Here is a 26,981-nt window from a genome sequence, read left to right as displayed (position 1 = left end):
GGAAAGACTCTCCTGGACGACAAAGGCACAGAGTTCAAGTCGTTTGATTACGAGAAAAGTTGGATAATTCCACACATACAATATGCCCTGATTACCATTTCCCGACCAGGCAGACCATTTACTGCGTGTCTCTTGCCTACTCTCTCACCCCATCGCTACTTTCCACTTCACTCGTCTTAAATAAAGACACAAATTAAAATAAATGTCAGATCATTTTCTAAGTGTTACAGAAATGGCTACCAGACACAGGTCCTGCCTCGGAAAGGTGTGTGTGTGCTGGATTAAAAAGCATGCTAGCATCCTAAGAATCGATATTATTCCACCACTTTAAACGTAATTTTCATCTTCACACACCCATTTCTCTTCCTACAGGCTTTTTATCCCCTCAGCTTTCACCCTGTGTTTCTTTTCAATTTTTTTGTTTTTGTCTCCATCATCAGTGGAGCTTCCACTTCTCTGTGAAGGTCGTTGGCAGCCATGTGAAAACCTGTGTAGGAATAGAACAGCCTGCAACTGTTCATTTCCTCAGTCAGTCAGTCAGTCAGTGCAGTTCATATAGACTGACTGTTGCTCTGCTCGTCATCTGCTTTTCATTTACACAGAAAGAGAGAAAGACACAGAGAAATACGAGAGATGGTTAAGAGTTTTCACGAGGTCTGGCGTCGGGCCAGGGCATAGGAAGGTTGTCTCCTATGGTATGTATGTGTTTATGTGTGTGTGTGTGTGTGTGTGTAGGGCAGGTTTTTAGAGCTGTAATAAATGAGTCATATCTAATTTCCGGGAACAAAATAATTGATACACTATCGAGAAGTAAATACCTACACATTACTACACATGGCCTTTTGTTACATGGACCGGCTCTAATAAGATTCCTTCTAAAATCTCCACCTACCCACCCACACTTTACATTTTCTGTATTTAACACATGGAGAAACAAAAACAAACACTCTGCAAGGCTCACCCTCCCTCACACTCTGAAAAAAAAAACCCTGGTGATTGCTAAATGTAGTTTTTGCAGGAGGCAAGCTGACCACATAATAAGACAGCATTAGGTACATTCCCCTTCTTTTGCCAAGATAACAACCCTCTGGACTGATCTCTCCATTGAATGCACACAACTTTACGCAGAACACTTCAAATTACAATAGACTGGATGTGACATGGTGGGAGGTGAATCTTTCTCTGGATACTGGGAGAGAAGACGCAGCAAATTAAAACCACAGACACTTTTCTGTCTGTCTGGCGGCCCCTCAGTCGTTAAGTGCTGGCAAACCAATTGGCATAGGCTGTATATGTTTGTGTATGTTTGTGTATGTTTGTGAGTCCCTCTCCATGCTCCATCTGCACCAGCTTGTTCATAATGAGGAGATTATTTGGACTGAAATGACAGTTTAATGTGACCCTCCACTCACAGTGGGATTTCCACCCCTGAGAAACTCCTATCTAACCCTCTCACACACACATATGCTGCTTTTCTACTGTCGATTTCCTGCCTGAAGCGTTTACTTTGCGATCCTGCTCCGTCTCTGCTTTTCTCCTGGCCGAATATGCTTGCATGAAATTGAACATTTCTCCTGCTGATTTGCCGTGAAATGGTGCGCTTGTGTGGGATTACGCCGCGTTAGCTCCAGCATCAAAGCTAAGAGAGCCAAGACCGTGGAGAGGAGAGGAGGTTTGGACCACGCACTCCTCTTTCTGCTGCTGCACTCTTAGACAGTCGGAGCACTGTGCAGTTTGACAAACTCTGTAGTGAAGACAGACATGTGGAAACACAAACACTCCGTAGCCACATGCATGCACACGAGCACTGAGTTACAAATGCATGGTCCTACAGAGAGAGCAAGTGTGCACTGAATGGAGCACGGGAAGGAGGAAGGACGTGGAAGCCAAATAAACAGAGATCAGTGACAGTGGTGAAAGGGGAGCCACCATCAAATGAAAGGAAAGAGAGAACAGGAGCAAGAGGAATGGGGTCTGAGGGAGACATGAAGGGTTGTATAATCTACAGATGTGTCACTGAGAATGCAAAAGGTGGCTGAGGAAAGGGAGGACGGCTGGTGAGAAAGGTTTTGGGAACTGATGGAAGACACGCGATGCGTTTCTGGACGGACAGGGACAGGCTTGAGGATGGAGAGGCTTTGCGAGGATGAGGAGGAGACAGTGTTAAGGATAAAACTGGCCAGCTGGGCTCCAGACCTGGAGGAGGAAGAGGAGGAGAGGTGCATTGGGTCTGCTCCCTTCTCTCGTCTTTTATCCCTCATGGTTAACTGTAAACATCTGGCCTTTTGTCTTTCTAACTCTTTTACATTATGCCTCCTGCTGCGCGTCTTTCAGTTTTTCCTCCTCATTCTTTTCTTCTCTATTCATGTCATCTTTCTCTTATTTTCTCTACCTCCGTTCACCTTCTACCCCTCTGATGACACACACTACTGAAACACACAGGCACAGCATGCAGACTTTAACTCATACATTAAAGCCTCTCAATCATATCCCGTTCATGAGTAAATGTGTAGTTTTTGTAATATGTACGATCTGCTGCATTACACTCTATGCTACTTAAGTGTCTGCTACTCTGCAGGAGAAATCCAATCTGCTTGTCAAATAGTGCAAACAAGAACAAATCAGTCTTGGATGCGAGCTAAGGTGCACACACAAGCCTGCACTGAAAATGATTTATTTAAGGAAAAATCAGTTCGACTCAACTTGGAATGACGTCATTTGAATATAATCCGAATGATGTGTGATGATTGAACCCCTTCGTGCGTGCTGGACTTGCACGCACACACACAAACCCCTGCAAGGATCCCTCCTTTTTAAAAGGAATGAATTCAGTCACCTGGACCAGCTCCTAACTTTTTGGACACTTGCTTTTTCTTCCTCTCAATCTGGATCCGGTTTTGCCTCCATTACAAAATTTATGTTCATGCATTAGATTATGAACTGCTCTCGTGTTTCAGCCGGACTTCAGATGTGGACTTTGCAAAGGACAAGCCATTCTTTTGGAATTAATCTGTCTAAAGCCATTAGTCCAACCAAAGCAGACGGACGGAGATAAGAGAGAGTGGCCGGGCCCTGGTTTGGGGCAGAGGAGGCATTTTTAAGTAGAGACGGCTGTTTCTGACTTCTCCTTTCTCATGCCGCGGAGAAGACCCAGCTCATCTGGTTTGGATAGCATCACACATCATAATGGGAGCTGGATAAATCCAGTGGAATTCAATGAGAATTTTTCCTTTGGAAGAAAAAAAAGCAGTCTGTGAAATGTGTTAGGATTAGTGGAGGCCATGATGTTAGTGATGGACTACGAGCTTTAGGGGGAGATAAGGTTAGAGTGACCTGATCTAGCTCGATCTTAGCAAGGCCTTTAATCTTATTTTCCTTAAAACAACAGAGGGAAATCTGACAGATGTGCCGGTGGGTGAGATCATTTTATTTGCTTCGAGTGAAGCTAACGTGCATCGATGATTCTATAGGACATTTCTTGGAATAAAGCAGATCACGATATTAAAAAGTTTGAAAATGATACTTGACTTATGAAGCCAAGGAAATTCACCTGATACCCATCTGTATTTCTACTTATTTTTATAAGATAATATTATAGGAGCCTTTTCAGGCCTTTTTTGGAAGCTTCATTATCAAAACCTATTCACCTCATAAAAATACTCAATGACCCATCGTTTTGAGTATCACTGCACCTATGCTGAGATATCATTTTTTATTTAACTTATTTGATGGATTGTTTTGGCTGCTTGGAGCAGTGCAACAGGTTGTAAACATTGACTAAACAGACAGTTGCTTCCATCCAGCACAAACAGAGTAATAGCATTGATTATGGTTGCATTTCTGGCCACATGATGGATGTTGTTACGTGTGGCCAGGAGGTGGGGCTCTGTGTGAGAATGTGTGTGTGTGTTTGTGCCTCTCTCCACCTTTCTCTCTCTCTCCACCTTTCTCTCTCTCTCCACGCAGCCAGTCCTCAGGTGAGACTCATCACCTCGTCAGCTGGAGCTGACTTAAGGAGGCTGTGAATTTCTTTCTCGCTCTCTATTCTTCCATGCAGGTGAACGGGTGAGGAGACCGAGGCTCCGGTTTCCCCCATGCCAGAAGTCCTTTTGAGCTTTTGTTATGTTGGTAGTTGGTTCGGGGGTTCCCGGTAGTCCTGTTTTCGGATAACCTTTTTCTTTCATTTAGGTAGTGGGTTATTTAGGCAGACTTAGTTCGGGGGTGAACACTGACTTCGACGGCCGATGGCTGGCTCAGTGTTCCCCTCTCTTTTGTTTGTTTTGGCCGGGAACCTCCAACCCTTTTGGTTTGTTGCCTTTCTAAATATTTGTTTCAACCAATAAACATTTGTTATTATTTAGTGGCAACAGTTGTTTCTGATTCGTTTATTTGATGTGTTCCGGGCCTCACGAGCCATTTCTTATAGGTCCGTAACAGATGTAAGTTCAATTTATTCTATATCTCTGTAGTGCTCCACAACCTTCCCCTGCCTGTTGATGGGTGTTTGGTGCTGAGCAGCTCAGACTGTAGAGTGTTTTTCCTGCTGAAAGCATCTGTCTGCTGTAGTTTGAAATGAAATTGACGAGAGAGGTGAGAGTGAATCAAAACATTGTGAGTAATGAAATTTCTGCACCACTCTCCCTCTCTCTCCTCAGAGCTGAGAGGAACTAAAGAGTGAGGTTACTAATACCTCTGCCAAGGAGGTTATTGTTTGTTTGTTAGTTGGATTATGCAAAAAACAACTGATTTGATTTCCATGAAACTGGGTTATAGGAGGATGTGTCAGGGAAAACCCCAATAAACCGGTTCAGATCTGGATCAGGGGCCAGATCCAGGATTTTTCTTCCACTCTCCTTTAAAATTGTTTTTCAACAGTTTTGTTGACTTCTCAGAGAAAAACTTGTGGATCTTAATGAAAGAAAGAAATAAAGAAAATAAGTCTGTTTTTGGGGACTGATATTTTTGCATGTGAACAGATCCAAATAAAATACTATTCCAGTGAATTAATTCTTAATAAGAGGACTGTTTGGCCGGGGATTACAGTTATCAATGCACTGATTACTATTAGCCACCCCTTAACATTACACAAATGACCCATTATAGCAGCTTTAGTTTAATAAACCTTTACGATTAAACATCTTGATCTCACATGTTGCCTTCAGACAGGAATCAGAGTTCGACTTCCCCACCTGTCTCATTTACCTGTTATTCCTGTAATGGGCAGCTGTGTTGTTCTGCTCATGTATTTACACATGCTTGTTCCTGTTCAACAGATCTTTGATGTTGGGAGAAAAAAACTAAAATTAGCACAAACTCCCTCTATAATTTCCCCGGCCCCATTTCACACCCCACGCCCTCTGCTTGTGGGCAGCTGTGTGCTTTTTCACTCCGGATCAAGTGATACTTTATTATATTCTCTTTTTTCTTGGGAGGCAGGAAAGCTGGGATGACTGGCACAGCGGCAGTGCTGCCAAGTCAAACAGCAGGGTTTATTTGTGGACAAGTGTAGGTAGAGCTGGGGTGACCCCCCCCCCCCCCAAATTCACTGGAGGCTCTTATTAGGAGCAGAGAAAGGAGGCTCGGTGGGCTGGAGAGGTGCATGCAATGTGGGGGTTGGTGGGGGGTGCCTATAGGTCTGGTTTTATCAGAGGGAAAAAGACAAACAAGTGGACCCGAGACTGCAGAGAAGAGAGAGCAGTGGTCGATGGAGAGAGAATGAACTTAACAATAAACAAAGAGAAGGTGGAAGGCTAGAGGGACCATTCAGCTCTAAGATAGGGATATGTCCCGTGATTACACCCTTGCCCCCTGCCTCAGAGACAGGACAGGAGGAAGAAAGAAGGGGAAGAAAGAGAGGCTTTCTGTGGAAGCAGGGAGCAGCAGGCCTCTGCCACTGGGATTGTCCCTCTGGTAATCCCTGGATTTCCTAGGCTGAGACAGGGGGTAGACTAGGCAGGGTGAGAGACTTAGTAAAACAGAGGGAGAGCAGAAAGGAAGGAAGGAACGAAGGAAGGAAAGAAGGAAGGAAGGAAGGAAGGAAGTCTCCTTTTTTCATTTCCTGCAATATGTAGTTTGTGCAGAGGCATTGCTCAAAGAGGAATGCCATGTTTATAATCATTAGCGTGTGTGCTTATGGGTGGCTGTATGTGTTTGTGAGTGTGCGTGCATGTGTGTGATTTGTGTATATTGTGGGTATTAACGGGGATAAAGTTTTGGAAGAAAGCACGGCTCTGGTTTGCTGCAGCTCATGCCAGATGTGGTGAGTTGAAAGTGCTGCTTACCTTCGAATGGGCAAATGAAACGAAAGGCGCCGAAGGGCTGTAAAAGTATTTTGGCACTGCGCTGACGCTGGAGGTCACATTTGAGGCGTTTTTCTGCTTGAATGTTGCCTTAAACGCTGTGGACAGGTTACATGATTCCCCATAAGGAGAATAAAAGCCCAAAGTGTTGAGGATCCTTGTTGATAAAACTGTAGGAGACAACAATGAAAGACTGTCCACACTTTGAAGTGGTCTTGTGTGACACCATCTTTTCACCCTTATGTACTCAAGGTGCTTTTCACTGTCAGCTTGGACGAAAAGATCAGACAAAAGCAGACCTTTAAAATACCCCCACCACTCCGACATGTACAGTATGGCATGAAGTCACACTGAGATGGTATAAGTTAAAAGAAACTGGATGCAGGGGTGTTTTTTATGAATTCTTTTATGCTTCTATGCTGTGGCTGTGAGAGGGAAAGTGCACTCACACAAATTGGTATCCACCCTTTTTTGGACGTCGCTCTGTGCGGAACAGGGATGAGATCTATCGCACTTCTCCTATTCCTGGGTTGCCTTGGATGTTATTTCAACTCCCCACATCCTTCCCGTTGGTCACCCCCGGGGTGCTGTGAACCCAGTCTCCTCTCGCCGTCTGGAGCTGGAGCCCATGGGGGAAGCTGGCTGGGCCCAGTGGAGCCCAGCAGTGCGTGTCCTGGGTCAGGGGTCTAGTTCTTCTCTTTCTCAGGCGATGAAACTCAAGTGGCTTTCAGGGAGACGAAACCGGTCGAGGGGAACACAACTACCCTGAGACAGTTTGGACTAAATAGAGATAAAGAGACAACGTGTAAGACTTTTCATTCATGCTGCTTTTACGTACTAAAAAAGATACATCCGTTTCAAATAATGCAATTGTCACTGCGCATATACCTCTGTGCCTTTTTCACATTTGAATGGTTTTTAAGCAGTATATCCACTAGAGGGGAGCTCTGAGTTGCCTGAGATTGTCTCACAACAACAAACCAGTCGATGATTGAGGAGGTTGTGAAAATGTGCCTCATGCATGTTCCCATATACGCAAATGTAGCTGTGGCGAACCTTTGCCTCCTGTTTACTTGCAATTTACGTGAGTAAGGGGCAAATAAACATTGTTTTTTTGTTTCGTGGCTTAGTGTAGAGTTTAACTAGCCTGGGTGCCAGACGAACTTAGTCCCGCCCACAACATTTTTTGGGCGGGAAGTTCGGTCTGGAGTCGCTCCGTTGGGGAGAAATTATCTCTGAACAGCTTCTGTTCGGACAAATCAAATTGTCAGGGCCGGCTTTATACGATGATGGACAGATGATCAACAGTTACGTAATCAACAACGTCATCAAAGAGCGCTTGGGTTGACTTTGTTTTCCACAAACATGACTGCCGCTGGAGAGCTGAGATGTGTCGATGAGGCTGATCGTGTTAGTAAGTTCTCCTTGTAACTTCAAATTCTTTTTACAGCACCGGCAAAAATCGTTCTTCATCTTCTTCTTCTACTTCTTCCAGCGTGAGTGCAGTTGAGTTCTGTGGACAACAACTATGCGTCGCTCAACATACGTCACATACTACGCTGCTCTGATGGTTGTAGGTCTATCCAATTGAGCGATGGGCATTTTTTTTCCTGGTTCGGTTGAAACACGCCCAATAATCACAGCCCAATGGAACGGTATCAGACTCATATGCTGACTAGAAACATGAGTATGAAAACGTCAGGCTAGAGTTTAACTGAACTTTGACTCGCAATACTCCCCCTAAAATCCTAATGTGTTACCATTCCTTTTTTTTTTTAAAAGGCTGAAAGCAGCTGCTCATGTTCATGTTACATCTTATTCGCCTTTAGTTTCTTTCCAACTCCCAAAATATATCCTCAAAAAGTCTTTCCCTTACGCCCTATAATTGTTTTGCTTGAACTATTGGCTACAAGGCAACAGGCTAGATTAGTTGCTCGTACCATAACACACGTGAATCACGGACGGAAATGCCAGCGGCCATGGTGCATTGTGGGTAATGCATGTGCCAGGTTGTGCTGAATCTGTTTTTCTCTGACAGTGTTATAAGACTTCAATGGTAAATCAGTGCAGCACTGTTTTTAATAGGTCTTGCTGTGAACGCCATAAACACAGCACCATGTTCTCAGTGATTGATAGCTCTTATTTAATCTGTACTTTTTTTTTTTAAATTGACACCACATTTCCCATAAGCCCTGCTGCTTTCTGCCACAAAGATAATGTTGGAATACGTCTCTCTTATCTCTCTTCCATATGTGCTTGTTTTTTTAAAAGAGAAGTAACGAGGATAGCAGCACTTTTCTTACCCCATATTGTTAGAGACCATGAGAAATTCTGTCCCTTTAGCAGTAAAACAACCTGTTGCGTGCAGTAAAGTTGTGGTTTTCCCAATGGGAGCCAGGGATCAGATAAGACAGAATAAGAAGAATGAAAAATATGTTCTGCTGCTTATACTTTTACTTATTTTTAAGGATTCTAATGAAATGATGAAATAATAGGATATGTTCTGATGGTAAAGTTTCATTTTAAGGGGTCTGGATCCAATGGCTGATCATAATCTGTTGATAATTTTGCGGTGCATGTTCCACAAAAAAAAAGAAAAGAAGAAACGATCGAAGCCTGTTTGGCTGAATTGCATATTGATGAAAATAATAAAATGGTTCACTGAAGACACAGTAGTTTCTTTCCTAATTTACAGGGACATAAATGGAGAAGGAAAAACCTAGGAAAACGCATGGGCAGACAAACAGAGAAATGCAGTAGAGCAGGGGAAAAAAGAGGAGAAATGTGCATCGGAACAAAACTTTCAGTTCTCCTGCCCGACGCTGGCAGACAGCACCAGGGTTTCCTTCACCTGTCTGGTTATACCCATACACCGAAACTCAAACTCTCCAGCACACAAAATCTGAAGAATCTCCATCTGTACAACACATGCTCCTCTCATAGAGAACAAGGCTTTATTTGTCTTATACCATTTTCTCACACCTTCACCTCTCTGGCGTTTGTTCTCTGTTCTCCGTCTTCCCTGTACCACTGCAGCTCCCTTTCTTTCCTCTTTCTTTGCGAGTTTGCAGGAAAAGTGGAATAGTGTCTCATTGTTTCACCACAGCGGAGATAGAACAAGTGAGTAATGGCTGGAGAAATTGAAAGGGTTGCTGTGGGAAAGTTGACAGTGAAAGATTGAAGCAGACAGGACATGCATATGACAGCATTTAGTTTTTCTTGATCCGTGTATTAACGGCTAATGCCGATTATTTCTTTGCTTTCTTTCAGTTTCTTTCACTGACTTATAGCTGTCCAGTAACAGTAATCCTGGGTATTAGATATTCTCCTGCAGGGTTCAACGTTTGGCCTCCACAGTTTGACACTTCCTCCTGTTGTATCCCAGCCTGAAGCTCTTTAGCTCCATCCATCACTCGCATTCTCCGATTTAGACTTGAGGAGGAATAGGGGAGTGATGTAGTCATCAAGAGTGAGCTCTCTCTGTTCCAGCACCTTGTCATCGGCACCTTCTCATTATATGCCTCAGACCTGTAAAAACCTTCAAACAAGCCAACGCTGTGGCTCGCTAAGAGCCAGGATTTTAACACACTTCAAGGTCAATTGCTGCAAAAGCACACACATGTTGATAAATGACATTTTCCCACTGAAACATAAAAGATGTCTGATTCTTTAAAATGTTTTTCATGTCCCCCCCTTCCCCCTCCCGCCTCCAGCCTGACCCCGTCTTTCTGTTTTCTTTCCAACGCTCGCTAATGAATTTTTGGAGTGCTGTGCTCTGCTCGCAGGTTCCAAGACCATCCGTGTGCTCTGCTCCTTCCAGCTTTGTTCTTATAAAGCTTTTATTTAATTGAAATTGCTGTTTCTCACGCATGTATTAGATGAGACTTGTAAAAAAGAGCAAAGAGAGACCTGTGGTAGTAAAGCATGTGGCGAACGGAGTCAATGTTAGTTACCTTGAAAAGGCCGAGCTGAAACAAATCCAGTCTGTCAGAGTGAGTGGACCTCTTCAGCATGAGAACACCCACTCTGTCAGTCAGCATGAGTGCATGCACACACACATATTTACACTTATGCATATACATGCAGGTCCTCACACTCGGAATGTTTTTCCTCCATCCCCCCCCTGTTTCTCCCTCCTCTGCCTCTCTCACATTGATTGACATGTGCACTCATTCAGCTCAGCACAAACTCAGGCGCCATGGTTACAGCTGCAGTGATGTTCTATCCCAGGGAGATGGACAATATTGAAATAGCGACTCCCTCAACAGCAAACCACACACACACACACACACACACAAACACACACACACACACACACACACACACACACACACACACACACACACACACACACACACACACACACACACACACACACACACACACACACACACACACACACACACATCTCCATGACTTCAGAGGGCCTTACATTGAGCTACATTGATTTCCTGGAGACTTACTCAAACCTTAACCATACTTACTACTTGATTTACATTATGGAAACTTGCTTTTTACACGTATAAGGAAGAAAAGTCCCTACAATGTGACGTGTAAATGGACTTAGGTCCCCACAACATGAGCAATACCTGGACCACATGCATCTAAAACTATTACTTTTTTCCCATACGCATATATGTCACCTTAATATTTGATTATTTAGACCAAAAATATGAGGACTTGCTGTTTTGTCAATGCCCTCAGCCTCCCGTCTGTCGCGTCTGGTGCATTTTGCCATGGTAAGGGAAATAACTGAAGCTGGCTGCTTGACAAGATGCCTCACAGGTGTGTGTGCTCTGCCAACTCCGGACCTTGACTCTGCCCATGCAGCCTGCCCTGGTGTTTCTCTTGGAAAAACCCTCGAGACGTGGCAAAGAGCCCTGTGGGTCAAGGACTTGGGGCAGTGGCAAATTATTGGCACAGAATCAGCATCTGCAAAAGCAGAAGGCGCTACTGTAGCTAGTTAGTCAGGCAGGTATAAGCCTCTATGGGCCTGGCATCACATCCTGACATTCCCTGAAGTTAAGAGTAATAAAATAATCTTATGTGAGATGGAACTAGAAGCTGAAATGTGGTATAATGCCATTACTAGGCCAGCAGGGGAGTTTCTGAGATTGGGAAGTCTGGTGTGGAGATATGACCTGGGAGAAGTGTTTTTTCTAGGAATGAAACGGTCATAGGCTTGATTAAGACCCATTCCTGGGTTATGGGCCTCTGGCAGGGCAGCAAAGTGGAGCTGAGAGTAAAATAAAAAAAATATGCAGGATGAAGTATGTATGCTAAATGAATAAGTAAGGTCAGACTAAGTTCTTGGTTGGAGGAAGGGCTCAGGATCCGGTGCTCGGAGAGATGAGGACGATGGAGACTCTCTAGTGAAAGTGGCGAAAGAGAAAGGTTCAGAGCAGAAAGGGGATAATGAGAGTTATATCTGGTGTTAGCTCATCAGTTGTCACTTCGCATTATAGGAATAAACACTAAAAGCTGAAAGCCTCACGAGACTGGTTCGCAAACACAGTGACCTCCGAGTCACAAGGTTGAGCTTAGTGCTTGGTTGTGATTATCCCGGCGTAAAGGTTACCTGGAGTTGAAGCCTTCGATATGCACAGTGTGGACATTTATGATTGCGTGAATATAACTTAATTGCGTGAATTACAACCCAGCCTTTTGACATCTGCTTCAATCAGTCGAGCAGCTGTAATCGGCCTTAAGCTTCTCCACAAATCATCGGGGCCAGGATGCTGACGTTCTCCCTGCAGTATTTTTCCAATGCACTAGTCAGGTTTCTTGGTAATTGGGATCATAGACAAGGATCACACTGGTCTGGTTTGAGGACATGATGAGTCGAGTCACTTGTCCTAATCAAGCAAACTCAACCTGTCTCCCTGGGTGCAACGGAGCTCTGTGTGAAATCTAGTGTAGCATAGCAGAGAAAGAAAAAAGAAAGAAAAACACATTTCCTCTTCAAACACACCTCTGGTTCTTGAAAGAGAGCTTAAGGGTGATTGACAACCTGGTCCCCGGTTTCCAGGCCAGTCAGAAGTGGCGTGGGATTGTAGAGGGCGGGAGCTGCGAGGTTAACCCCCTGTGTCCAGGACAGCTGTGTAGTCGTTGGGCTGGCTAGCTGGCGGCTGCACGCTGTAAATTCTCTCTAAAGAGGGTTTACTTTTGATTTTAATGGGCGCCATAAATTTTAGGCACCCTGGTCCTGGTGAAAGAGAGAGAAGGCTTATTTTCAAATGGCCCCTCTGTCTTTCTGTCTCCCTTTCTCCCCCCTGTTCTCTCCCTCGATCAGAACAGTCTGAGGAGTGTTGCCATGTCTTTCGTGGTCTGGTTTTACCTGTAGTCAGCCTGTATGGAAAGTGTATGAAAATATCCTGAAGAAATGAAAATGCTTAATTTCCCCAACACTCCGCATAACTACTTCATTGTACATTGAGGTCATATAAGATTTTTTAAAAGGAGAAACACAGCTTGCACAATTTCTTCCATCAAAGCAAATTCTTCTTTGGCACATAGCAGAGAAAATTGAGTTTGCGGATGCTCAATCTAACAGCTCCCCTCCTGACTTTTCGTCTCTCTCTCTCCCTGCAGGTGCTGTTTGCTTTGAACCAGACTCTGCTGCAGCACGAGGGCGTTCGAGCAGGAAGCCTGCAGGGCTCCTTCACCACTGAGGACCTCATCACACACTACAACTGTGGTGACCTCAGCTCCATCATCTTCAACCACGACACATCACAGGTTGGTCTCCCGTTTCGATTTCAGATCACCTAACTTTTTAAAGATGTGGTGATTTCCATTAAACAAAGAGATTCAGGGCTGGAGATACAATGTGGAATTATCTGGCGGAGATTGATGTGCAGAGCCTGCATGACGGCAGTCAGGTGAGTAGATGAGGAACAGGTTTGCAGGGAAACTGGCAGGAGACATTAAACAGAAGACTTTCTTCATTTTATCTACTGGACTACTATACATGGGAATTTCTAAATGTTCTAAAATATAGCAACATCCAGTTTGCAAAGCATAACCCAACTTGTTCTGATGCCACAAAAATGCTCATTAAAATTAAAAATTAAATTTAAATTTCTCATTATGTCCTAAACATAGAAAAGTGTACCTATTAACATTTCACCCCATATAACAGTGTGGGCTGTCATGGTCAAAACCAAACATAATTTCTAACGGCCCGTCCTGACCTGACGGGACCACTGCACGCCCACACGTTCATTCTTTGTGTGAAGTGACAATGAGTGGATTCAGGTTGACTCTCATTCATAAAACAATAAAGATCTGTACAACAGCTAAAGATAAATATATGCACAAATATCATTGAGGAATCAGAAACTCTCTCCCAGTTCCCTACAAACTTATCTTACTCATCTCTTTTTTCAACCAAGGGCAAGAAAGGCTTGCAGCAAATTTGTCATTTTGTTTTCTTTACCAAAATAGTTGAATCTTTTACAATAAAATATTCACATAAACATAACAGCTACTAGCAGCTCCTGTCCAAAGAACATCTGTAATGGTGTTCAAGAACCCAAATCTGTCAGACCCTCAATTTAAGTTGGCAAACGCCTCGTACCCGCTTCTGCTATTACGCTATCGTCACCTCAAAGTTTTAGGCTCACACGTCAGTTCTACAAAACTGCATATTACCATATTAATCCCTCTCGACCTCAAGTTACTTGATAGTCTGACACTTTAATAGCTCTGGACTAAATACACCATATGTCCCCCTCCAACTTTGTGTTTCCTAACATAGCCTCCGCCTCTTCTGCGATGGCCTGCTCATCAGTCTTCACACCCAGCTCTGCTGTCGAAAGGCCATTCAATATATATTATAAACACTTACGTGGTAAAGACAGCACACGCAGTATCCCCAACCTCGAATTGGAGTCACTTCAAGACCTTTATTGTGTCAAACCTCCCTTGATGATCCTGAAGTGCCATTAAACATAGCACGCCTTATGATATCAAACACCGCTCAACTGCATGTTTCAGAGACACACAGATACAAGTGAGCAACGCACTGTTCAGACAGTTCAAATGTCACCGTGGCTCTGTTGTTAAGCCTCAACACTAGACACATATTTCCCTTTTTCCCCTTCTTTCTCCGTTTGTCTCTCTCTTCAACTGTGTCCATCCATCTCTTACTCCCTGGGGACCATGAGCTTGTTGGTTTAACCTGCATTTACGGCTACAGGGGTCTACTGCATAGATTCATACAATAATACCAGTTTGCTGCTTTTCCTCATGTCATAACAACATATTAACATCCGAAGCACATATATAGAGCAATCAGATTTCAGACTCGGGTGCTTGCTGCTGTAGCCTGGTAATCTATTGCAGTCGGTATGAGTGTGTGAGAGAAAGAGAGGGAAGTTTCAGGACCATAAAAGAGCAGGTGGTTTTTGATAGATAGGATCTAATCCAGAGTCATTCCACAACCCTGGTTGCTCCCCCATCTCCATCTTCATCAAATTAGGCCGAGGACTATGATGGGCCACAGAACACAGCCCGGCAGAATTGTGCAATAGAGGTTAATGTATTTCAACACTCATCTGGTCCCAAATCCATCAGTGACGCAACTTCAAAGTGGAACAGGAGAAAGAAGATGGATAGAAATGAAATAGCAGTCATTATATAAGAAAAAAAACTGCCGGAAAGTTACCTACATACAGTTTTGTCAGTGTTCTTCAGATGGTTTGCACACGATTTAAAATCAAATTTATAAAAGCTAAGCTTAGTACTGTATTATTCCGATGATCGAATGTTCCCATAGTTCTCACATGAAGTAGATCCTTGGTGTTTCTATGGTTAAATGCTAAGTAAAAGGAAGGAAATGGTAATAAAATAGAACATGTGAACGCAAAAGAAAGGGGGGTGGGGGGGAGGAAAGAAGGTAAGAAAAAAAGAAGAACTTAAAACAGCCAAATCAGAGGGGAAAGAAAGAATAGAAGATTCCTGGCAGGACAGAATGATTAAGTAAACGAGTGCAAAGAGGCAGTGAGGAAGGGAGGAAATATCTTGCTGTCATTCCACATTTCCTGTGCAGGTCGGGATAGAGAGCAGCTTATGGGCTTTCCTGCGATAACTTATCTGCATTTACCGCTGCACTCCCACCTTGACCCCGCTGCGACCGGACACTTTTTTCCTTTCGTCACGAAACACTCCTCACTCATTAGAGCAAAGACGCAGGGCTCCTTCCTCACTTACACTCTTTAACTCATATTGATGATGAAGAGCTGTCAACCTGGACTAAGCTGCTGAAGAAACACAGACAATAGGAGGCTTCAGGCAGCAGATATCTACGTGCATGTGGCTCTTTTCCCACACAGCTGCTGCGTTTAGAAGCAGTTAAGTGAGATGTTATCTGCTCTATAATCATAAACCGTTTGGATTCTATCGGGTGCGGAAATAAACATTGACCAGCCAAATGTGAGTCAATATTAGGTAGCATTCACATGCTACAAGCTAAAATCTGGATTCTTTCTCTCAGGTATAACATTTTTAACTTTGCATTGTAGTTTGTGTCGTTTAAACAATTTCTGATCATATTTATGTACTTGAAATGACTATAGATTACATTTGGTTCGTGATTAAAGAAGCTCAGGTTAATGCTCAAGCTGTTCAAAAGTGATACGAACACAAACTATTGAATTTGTAAGAGCAGAACATCCCAAAAAAAACAATGTTCAATGTCTCACAATGTTCAAAAAAGTGAAAAGAAATGCCTGGATCAGCCCCTTCATTGAATCCGCTCCAATAGATAATGGATTCCTCCCTGACTCATAACCACCTTCTTCTTAGTTTTAATGAAAAATCGGTTCAGTAGTTATGGTGTAATCCTGCTTACAGACAAACAGCAATGAAGTCATAACCTCCGTGGTGGAGGTAATTATGTATCTCAAGCCACAATGCATTTTGAGAGGAAACATGACAAAGTCGACAACTGAACCATCCCCTAGCTGGGTTAACCGATCCCACAACTACAGTATATTTCCTGGCTAAATGTCACCAGCCTGCCCAGTAATATTATCTAACTGCTCTAATGTGAGGGTGAAAGAGAATGCCACCAATTAAAAATTCAAGTCAACACTGTCAGGTCAAAATCGAAGCAGCACATCCACAGATAGTGTCTCTATTTATTCTTATCATTCTGCCGTATCAAAACAGCACCTACATTACCCATAAGGCCGCTCAACCGCCAGATGTTTCCTTTCATTCCCCTGACATTAGAGTTTGCCTTTAATCCACAAAACAAAAAACAGAAACAAATATTCAGTGTTAGTTTGAATCAGAACATTTCAAACACCATGTGAGGCCGAGAGCCGGACGAGCGCTGAAGGAATGAAATGTGTCAGATACAGATTGTGGATGACTCCTGGAGAGCAGCACCTTGTTCACATGTGGTACAATAAATCCCCCCCCATGTTCTCAGCATCCAGATACCTCACAACGACACTGATTTATGCACCATTTACAGCTGTTTTACTGTTGTGTCAACGTGTAACTCTTAAGTTTTAGACGAACACTGGTGTGTGTGAGCATGTGTGTGTTCTTGTCACGCTCAAACACAATTCCAGATTAAACACTTCTTGAAGGACCCAAACTAACTTTTAAATAAAATTGTTTTTCTGAACCCAATTCCTCCATCATTTTATTTGCTGGGTGTCCTCAGAATGGCTGTGGTTGGATGGTTGGTTGGACCAAAAAAGGGAGGGGGGGGAAGTAAGCTAACATGTAGGGGCAGATGCAGAGATGCTCGTGAGGTGGTTTTTGGTCCCAAGCTACCAAAGACATGGGAACAACTGCAGGAGACCAGTTCAGTTTGGTAGTTAAACAAAACAACCAAAGGACATGACCTACTGGAAGGTGAGACAGGCCAAAGTCCAAAACCAGCAAGCCAGCAGTCCAAACAAGCAAACGAGTGGGAGAGTGGGCAGGAGAGGTGCAGAGTCCAGATAACAGCTCAAAAGTTCAAATAAAGGTGAAAGCAGTCCGACGTGCTAATGGTGGAAACACGAGGGTATAAATACAAACAAGACACAGGTGCAACAGAAAACTGGATGGAAAACACACAAAGACAGGAAGTAGAATGGGAACAGAAATGTCAAAATAAAACAGGAATTTCAATGAAACAGGAGCCAGGCAGATCATGGCACCGTGAATCCATATCATAAGCTTGGTTTTAGGGAAAGAGAATATTAATTTGATGAAGGAGATGTATTAAACTATGTAGTTGTGGTTTGGGTGGTGGTATCAAATGTGTATGCTATAAACTATATTTTTTTAATTGTCATCACTTTTCAATAATTTTTAATCCATTGGTATTCGAGATACAGTGGATCTTGAGCTAACAGACAAATACACTGACATTGCCATCCTGGGGCTCTGAAGCTAGTGGACTGAAAAGGGGCTAATGGCCTACAACTTTTAAATAACAAAAAAGTTCAACACTCAATAAAACGTGGAAAATAATTTTGGCACCACAACCCGAAAGTGCCCTAGTTAAGAAATTACTCCTTTATTACAGCAGCTAAAACATCAGGAACTGGCGGAACATGCTGATCTTTTAAATGGGATTTTACCTGCGTCCAATAATTCACATTTTATTGCATATACATCAAAAGAAAAAGCCAAAAAATGCCAAGAGTGGAACTGAGCCAGTGTGGCCTCTCTCTGCACTCTCTGACTAATCTGACTAATATTTCACACAGCAATTAAAAACATTTAAACACACACGCACACAAACACACACACACACACTCACACAAAGGCAGTGTACCCCTCTCATTGTGTGAAAGGTGTATGATAGATAAAGTGCAGCACATAGTTGCACTGCATGAATGTGTGTGTGAATATGGCTATGAATAAGTGCTTCGAGTCAATGAGACGAGAACGTTTCTTAACTACAGTCCATTTACGATCAAAATACCAGACTGTTGACCCGACTCTTGCATTGGTCATTTACTGTCAAGCCGTGACATCAAATCGCACCTGGTTGCCGGGTTTCATACCCACTTGGGCACACTCTAATATAAAGTATTAGTAAATTATAATATTCTCTATCTTTCTCTCTCTCTCAGCTGCCCCACTTCATCAACAGCTCTCTGCCTGCTCATGACCGCACGACAGCCCAACAGATTGACAGCTACTTTCGCCAGGAGCTCATCTACAAACGCAACGAGCGCATGGCCCGCCGTGTGTCTGCGCTGCTGCAGAGGAACCCAAGCAAGACCTACTTCTTTGCCTTTGGTGCAGGTAAGGGAATCTGAAATCCTGTAAAAGTGATGTTGTAGGAATAGGTTCTGACAGCTGACCTGTGATCTTCTGGTGCGAAGATGGTTCCCCTCACCCCAGGCCCATAGACTGTATGTAAAGATGGACGACATGACATCTCTGCAAAAGCAAAGCCAAAGTGTTTTGATCACCACCTGGTGGCTAGCTGCAGATTAGTTTATATACCCCACCTTATCCATGTTAATGTATTGGACACGGACAAAAATAAAAAGTCACTCATATGGCAAATAATTTTTCACAGTAATGAATACTGTCATTTAAACTTTAGCTGTTATCAAACTGAAGTAGCCTGTATCAAATAAAACATATTTTTGGCATCTTTATCTTTAATTAGTTATTTGATGTTATTAAAAAGAGGAAAAACATAATGTTTGAAAGCTGAGACTATCAATCCTCAGACTTGCAATTGGTGGAGCGGATGTGTTGATGCTACAGCATCTTCATCCCTGATCGCTACTGCACAGACTCTGGCACAAAATGCGTAAACAGCCTTTGTATATCTGGGATATTACGGCTTCATTTCTTGATAGCAGGAGGAAGTGTAAACACAGAGTCTCTCTTTATATACATTCTACGGCCAAGTCAAACAATGTGAAAATCCATCTTCACAGCAACTCTGGCCTGTTTCTCCGTGATGCGTTAAATTAGATCTGTTCAAACACAGTCGGATTGGAGATGAGAGTGTGTGTTTGCATGTTACGTAGTGATTCTGTCCGGGCTAATGTGTGTTTATGGTCAACAATTTGCTCGCTCTTATGTTTTAAAGCTAAACTGGAGAAAAAGCAGGACAATAATAGTGTTCAATGGTTCCCAGATCTCTGGCATGAAAAAAACTGTGCGTCTATCCAAGTTTATCCACACACACACACACACACACACACATACACGCACACGCACACACACACACACACACACACACACACACACAAACATGCACAGAAGTCTCAGTTACAGCCAGTTCCCCACCTCAGAAATAAAGAAACCATGGGCTGTTTGTTTCAATTAGCATTCCTGGCTAATGTTGCTAATGTTTCCTGAATGGTGTAGCGTGTCCTGAGGGAACTGTGTGTGTGTATCAAAATATGCACACGTGCAAGTGTGTTTGCCCACAAAAACAGGTGGTGGGTGGGTGTCTGTGTGTCTGTTTACTGTAACTGTGTGTCTGCAGTCTGTGCATCTGAAAATGGGTGGTACCGCCTCTAGGGTGCGTGTGTTTTCGAGTGTGTGGGAAGAGAGAGTGCACGCAAGTGAGTGTGCCACAGTGTATGATTAATGCTGAACGCCTGGTTCCTTCCTCTGGCCATTTTTTTCACTCCCTCCTCTCTTGGTGCTTGGGATTAGCAGATGTTTTAACCGTATGAATTTGTGCAATAACACTTAAACAAATAGATGTGTTTCAGTGAACATAGATGAGGCAACAAGGACTTTCTCCTGTTACACGCTGTGTTTATGAAACAATGAAAGAAGGGAGAACCCCAGAAACCCAGTGAATCCAATCCAACCCCTCAGGCTAAATACAGCAGAGTGGGAGTAAAAAACTGCCATGTTTCCTATTATACAATTATCCATTTTTGCTTTTGTCAACAACATTTTGAAAATACAGAGGATTACTTTTAAGAGGTGCTAACTTTGTTATTATTATATGGTGCTATATTCAATTATTTGCAGGGCAGCATCTGTATGATTTGTTTCCAAATGAAAATGATGCAGCGCTGTACTGGGAAATGGGAGCTCAGTCGTCATGGGCATGGACTGTGTTAATCCAGCTTCTGTTTCTAACCAGCCTCACACTCCACACAACACTTCTGTGGGTCCAGCATGAGCACTACCTGCAACAGTTGTGTCCTCTCGCAATGCTGGAGTCAACTCATCATATGTCTGCAACTACCTCACACGTTTTATTTCATTTTATGGCATATATAAAGTCAAACAAATTTACAGTTGTATACAAACCAGAGTGTTTACATGCCTCAAAAGTTCGACTTGAGGTGATGTTGTTCCCCGGAGCAAACACTGCATTTGGAGTATGAGCAGCATATGACCAAGATGGGAGATCTCCAAAACGCTGCTGCACATGTCCTCCAGGTTTGGCTTTGCAACAAAAGCACAGTTGATCTTCTGGCATGTTCACATTTCCATCAGCAATATCTGAAATGTGAACTGCCAACAGCCAACGCAGACTACATGAAGGAAAAGAAAAATACAACATCATATTAGTGCATACAGGAAAAGGCAAGGCAAACAGCAGCTTTCTACTAAATGGAAAAAAGGCCAGATAAATAAATGAATAAATGAATGTTGTTCTTGGATAAACTCATGTCACAGCTTGGTGTATTTGTTGTAAATTGTGATGGAGCTGCTGTTGCCTCATAGTTCAGTTTCACCGTTTTCTGTTAGTCCAAAAAACTTCACAGTCAATGCAGCATTTCTTCGGGTCATAAGCAAAACAGCCGGCAAGTTTGAAGTCGATTGAATTGTCAAGGATATTAAAATACAGACAGACAGGTTCCTCCCACATGTAGAATTTGAAGTGAACCAGCAGGGACTTAGTCAGCCTAATAAGACATTTGACCATTAAAATCCGTTCTCATGCAGCCTCATGTTCTCCAGGTTGGCCTCCTTTAAACGTTTGCCCTTCACACAGCAGCTGTGTGTTTGCTTCCCCGTGTGTCCAACCTGGTCTGGATAGACGGGAGGTGAACATATGTGTCAGGTCACCTACAGGCTGCGGCTTCGTGTGAGAGAGAACTGACAGCGAGTGTGAGGTGATAGGAACCACTACAGTTATAGGCCCGCTGCATGCATAAACACATGCAAACACACATGCTTATAGCCAGATTCATACTTAATCATGCATGCAGTACTTATGCACATACCAGCGGGAGATGTTAGGGGCCTCCATACCAGCACATCAGCATTTTAAATCGCTATTATTTAATCAGCCTTCTCTCTTGATTCTAATTTAAAAAATGTTACTAGATTTTTAAAGCATAAAATAAGTAAAGTAAAGTAAAACCAAACGTACTGGGAAAATGACAACATTTTTGAAAAAAAAGTAATTTGATTATATTGTATTTTTGACTTTTTCATTTGATCCATGTCCCATCCACTCACATGGAGAAGTTTTATGACAAATACTGCAGCCAGCCACCAGGTCACTTTTGGGGAGCTGGCATGTTGTCTGACTTTATATACAGTCCATGGCTCGGTGACGAAGAGAAGAAGAGTTGAAGGCCCAGATATTTCAAACAAATACATGGGGTAAATACAAGTCTCAGTAAAGGCATTCAGGGGGCAATTTTAACATCCGCACAATTTACAATTTACTAATCTGTACATTATATAAACTACACATTATTTCTTCAATTTATTCCTCCTGAACTATTGTTGTGCAAGTAGGATTAACATCTGTCTAACTTACTTTGCCATGTCCCTTCCAATTAGTTTCTATACACCTGCAAAGACATACACATAAAGTAGAGAAATGCACTTCACTGGATAGACCTAAGTTGTGTCTCTGATTAAACAAAAAAGGTTATTTTGCCTGTTTGATTAATGCTATACATGTCTCTAGATGGAGATTTTTCAAAAACAAGACACTTAGGGATTTATAAATCAGGCTTAATTGAAGTCTTTCCCATTCTGTAATCACAAGCCATTTCCCCCGTCTCTTATTTCTGTCTTTAGGACGCTGACTCATGTCTTTACGGTCCTGTAACTGTCCCCGCTGGTCCCAGTTTCTCATTGGCCATAATGAAGCATGAAATTTTAACATCCAGCGATGCCAAGTCGGATTAAGTGACGGCCTGGACTCCAAGAAATCTGACTGCGCGCTCATTGCTCTTCAAGGTTTTCTTTGCCTGCGTTGGAAAATGAGCGTGATTATAATCTAACAACAGTGCGCACTTTGAGTAATGAAGAAGAATAAAAGAGGACAGAAAGTGTGAGCGTTGAGACTATCCAGACATATTTTAAAGTAAATACAGCTCAGGGAGATGAATTACAGCTATTTCGAGGCCAAATGTGGGCGTATAATAATGTGATCATATAAAATCCAATCTTTATGGTCAGATCTCAAAAATCACATTAAAATGACATGTGTGAGTGTAGGCAGCGGGCTCGTAGATATATGGCTTATTCTCATGAATTTTTAAATGGAATAAGCATAATGTGGGACTGGGGAACTTTTTTTTGGATCCTTGCGCCGAGTCGGACAGGATCACGGTCGCTCTGTGACTGTAACCATCTGTTTGTGTGTCCTTTCATGTGTACGTCAGGTGGCTGTTTTTGTGTTTATCAGGTTGCATTTGTTTCCACACAACAGCTAAATGTTATCGGCCACTCGGGCTGTTTTTGCTTTGGACCCCTCATTTCCAGTCTGAGCCTTGTCCAGCGGGCAGAAGGAAAACAGGACTGTCGGGAAAGAGCCGGGGCAGCGCTCAGGTCAAGGCCCTCTAGAGTTACCGATGTCGTAGTCCAATCCAGGAGTTTTTTCACAGGCTAATTAAACTATACAACGTGTGTATAAAGTGGTTCAGGCAGGAAATCCATCTCTGCTCAGCTCAGCCCCGTACTTACCAGCCTCCCCTTTTCCTCTCAGTGCACACCTACACCTTCCTGCAGCATAAGTACTTGTATGTGCTCAAGTGTATTCTTTTGTCCTCCCTTAAAACCATTTCATTCTCTTTTCTCTCTGCCCCCCCTTTTCCTCTTCATCCTGCACATGTGCATGCACACACGTGTTGTAACAGAGTTTTTCCTTCACTTTCACCACAGGTTATTATAACAAATTACAGAGGTATAGGCTAAATGAGCTCCAGCAGGCATAATTGAATTACTCCAGACAGTATAAAAGAGACTGACGGAGCAGTATAACCCTCTCACAGGAGCCGGCTGCCGGGCCAACATTTCAATGGCCTACAGCAGCAACTCAGTCAACAGTCATATTCCAGTCAGTAATTCAGAATATTTTCTGAATAGTTGAATTTGTAAGCACTGAGTTTATATTACCGTCAGTCTGCAATTCCTCATTAACTCCCAGACTCAGCATTTTTTTAATAGGCCTTGCATCAAATGACTAAAGGGGTCACCGGCAGCTACTTTCAGCTATAAACAGCTATTAAGCCCTTATTTAATTTCATGCCCAAAAATGTTATTCATTGTTCAGTCTCACTGTCTAATCAGTCGTTTTATAAAGATGGATTATTTAACATTTACATTTGACGTGCTCATTTGGTCCATGTCCTATCTCAGCCACCAGGGGGCGATTGTGATGCTTTGGCTTCACGTTTGAGTAGCCGTCATACCGTCCATCATCTCAGTATTTTTCTGTAGTTTGATATTTTCTGAAATTACCTAATATTTGAATTTATATATAACAATACAGCCAGTAAGCTAGCTAGCGTAGAGGAAAGTTTGGAAATTTGGAGAATGTATTTTGTGTCTGAAGTGAGTTAAGGCTTTGTCCCTGAATGAATATTTATAAAAAAAAGTAATTCCGCTTTTCCATCGTCTTTCCCTTCATGTCCTCACGGTGTCTCCTCCTCCTCCTTGAAACTGTGGTAGCTGTGGTCACTGCTGTTCACGATTACTATAAGTATTATGTAATGGGGACCAATCACAGACATCCACCATATCATGACGTCGTCGTAGTGAGGCCAAGTGAACGCATCACTGTTTCCCCATCGCACAAAAACGACACAGCAGCACCAGCAGTGAGCCGGCAGACACACTGTCCGCACATGTAGCGCTTTGTTGTAAACACACACAGACGTCAATCGCTCACTCATTCACCAAAACGTGAATTCTCTGTCGCCCTCGTTCCCAGTCCCAGACACAAACAAATTAACATACAGTTTCTTTTACAAACAAGTAAATGATAATTTTTGCTGTGGAGTGTGTGTGTGTGTGTGAGGGGGGGGGGGTCGCTGTGAGGGTGAGGCAGTGTGCTGCTGGAGCTCTGTGGTGTGCTTCAGCAGGTTTTCATTTGCCAGTTCTCTGGCAGCCGCTGCCCGCTCTTATTGAAAACATCCCATGGAATTTCCTCCCGCTGCCACGGCCCAGACAGCACTTCACACACGTACACACTCGCACGTGTGTTTATGTATGTTTGCGACACAAAGTCAGATGATCCGCAGAGATATTTATCGCTAAAAAGAGCAGTTACTGTCAAAAGATACACATGTACCATTGTTTGTTTTACAAGTCGGATCCACTTTGGATTTGTTCAGCGAAAGTTGATTTTTGAGCGCATGTTAACCGGCGCAGGCCCATAATAGTATCATTGTGCAGCCAGAGCGGGACCATGTGTTTTTCAGTCGCTTGTGGTGTTGTGGTGTTGAAGTGATGACTGAGGGAGAGAGTCTGCCTGGCGTGCATGTCACTTTGTCTCTGTGGCTCATCCTCTTTCTGCATATCTGCTCTTCTCAGCCCTTTTCCCTGTCTGTGTCTGTCTGTCTTTCTGTCTTTACTTTCCTGCCCTCCTCGCAGTAGGCCTGTTTTTACGCCACTATCTTTCTGGTCTTCTCAATTTGTCTCTCTTTCTCCATCTGTTGCTGTCTCGCATTTATTAAACTGACGCCATCCCTCGCTCCAGCGTCTCCTCTGCTTTTACGAAGTTTGTGATACCATGTGTGTGTCATGTGTTGCACTTTGCTCGGTGGAGAAGACAGATAGAGAGGAAGAGATTTAGAGATATTAGTGCTTTCCAAATGACAGTCTGAGCTTAGCACGCATTTAGATATAGATTTAACAGGAGTGTGGTTTGGCCTATAGTGTGTTTTTTGCTGCAGTGATGTGTCTCATTGCGTATCATTCAGTTCTTTGGTCCCGTTGGCCCACTTGCATCCTGTCTCACTGTCCATGAAGGTGAAATGTCTCTTTCTGCAGTGCACGTTGTCACACATATGTATTAGCCTGATTTTAAATTCATGAATGTCTTTTTTTCCATGTACAAAAAAAAAGTTTCACTCAAGTAACAGAAAACCAACAAATTTCCACATGTTCTTGCCCCTTAAAAAGTTTTTCCATCAGCATTTCTACAAACATAAATTATCTTGACAGTCTGTTTTTGTAATTTTATAAATCAAGCAGGCTGCATCTCAGACCAACAGGACTTTGTTTCATTGTGTTAAAACATGAAAACGTTCGGCCTAACATTCCTGTTTATTGTATTTGCCATGCAAAGATATCTTTTTTTTGTTTTTAATGCATTATGCATCTATTGTATTTTATAGACAAATCACTTGGATTTAAAATGTAATGCAATAACAATATGCTGTTTTTTAATTTATGAAAAATACAGAAAATGTCATATCCAATATAAAACCAGAAAAACTCAATTAGTTTTTACAATAAAGTAACAGTTAGCATTTTATTATAATTGACAGAAATTAGATTACACATTTCATTTATGCTTTAGTTGCACTCATGACTTTCTCATTCTAACCTAAGTTAGATCTTTCTTTTACCCATGTTACCTATTTTCACTACAATTTAAAATTGTTAAGTTTCTGAGCCACGGGTATCACACATACCCCTCTAATACTGTAGCCACAAAATTAGCACAAACACAATGCCCATGTACACTTATGTTGTTTTGTAAATGTGCAGAAATGTAACTCTTTGAGTTTGCATGGGCATCATCTTATGGTAACTCTTAGCTAAATTGGTCGGGTTCCCTGCTTTAATGAAATCAGTGTAGACTGTTAGCTTGTTCAAGGATTACACACTCCATTAGAACATCTCATACCCTATTTAGAGCCAATAAGCTTAATGCTACATTTCATAAACACATGGAGGCTTCAGTCCCGCTTGCTTTGATCCTCTGAGCACTGAAATTGGCCGACGTGCACACAGCAGAAAGTATGTGGAGCGGAGAACACAAGAACACAAAGGCTCACTTCTTGGTGCTGCGTTTCCTGCGTGGTAGTTAATTTCATTCACCTTGTTGTACCAGGTGTAAATAAAGTGCAGATTAAATGGTAAGAATGAAAACCAGCTGCTCTCTGGGTCCTGAGGAACCACTGCTGTGAACCTCTGGTTACTGCCAGCACACACACACACACACACACACACACACACACACACACACACACACAAACACACACACACACACACACACATTTCTCCATGACTTCGGAAGACATAACTTTATTACTGGGAGAGGTACTCTAACCTTAAACATGGTTAGTACTTGCCTAACCATAATCACCCTTACTCTAACCATAACCTACACCTAACTTTAACGTACACCTGAACTTAGACACATCTTCCCCTTGAAATTAGAATTTTTGAAAATTATTTGCACTCGTCCCCATGAGGAAGACACGTCCCCGTAATGTGTGTAAACAGATTAAGGTCCCCACAACATGACTAATACCG

At 42.7% G+C, this 26,981-nt stretch overlaps 1 protein-coding gene across 2 annotated transcripts in view; it reads left to right on the top strand.

Annotated features, from left to right (window-relative positions):
• trabd2b (TraB domain containing 2B) overlaps positions 1-26,981 on the top strand; it is a 66,804-nt gene that overhangs the window by 27,219 nt on the left and 12,604 nt on the right. For both annotated transcript variants that reach the window (XM_061078745.1, XM_061078744.1), the window contains exons 3-4: positions 12,891-13,037; positions 18,386-18,560. In XM_061078745.1, coding sequence (XP_060934728.1) covers positions 12,891-13,037; positions 18,386-18,560 — 322 coding nt within the window. The remainder of the gene's footprint in view (positions 1-12,890; positions 13,038-18,385; positions 18,561-26,981) is intronic.

Source organism: Limanda limanda, chromosome 9 (assembly GCF_963576545.1).
Source record: "Limanda limanda chromosome 9, fLimLim1.1, whole genome shotgun sequence".
Taxonomy (NCBI): Eukaryota; Metazoa; Chordata; class Actinopteri; order Pleuronectiformes; family Pleuronectidae; genus Limanda; species Limanda limanda.
This window is presented reverse-complemented; position numbering and strand designations above follow the sequence as displayed.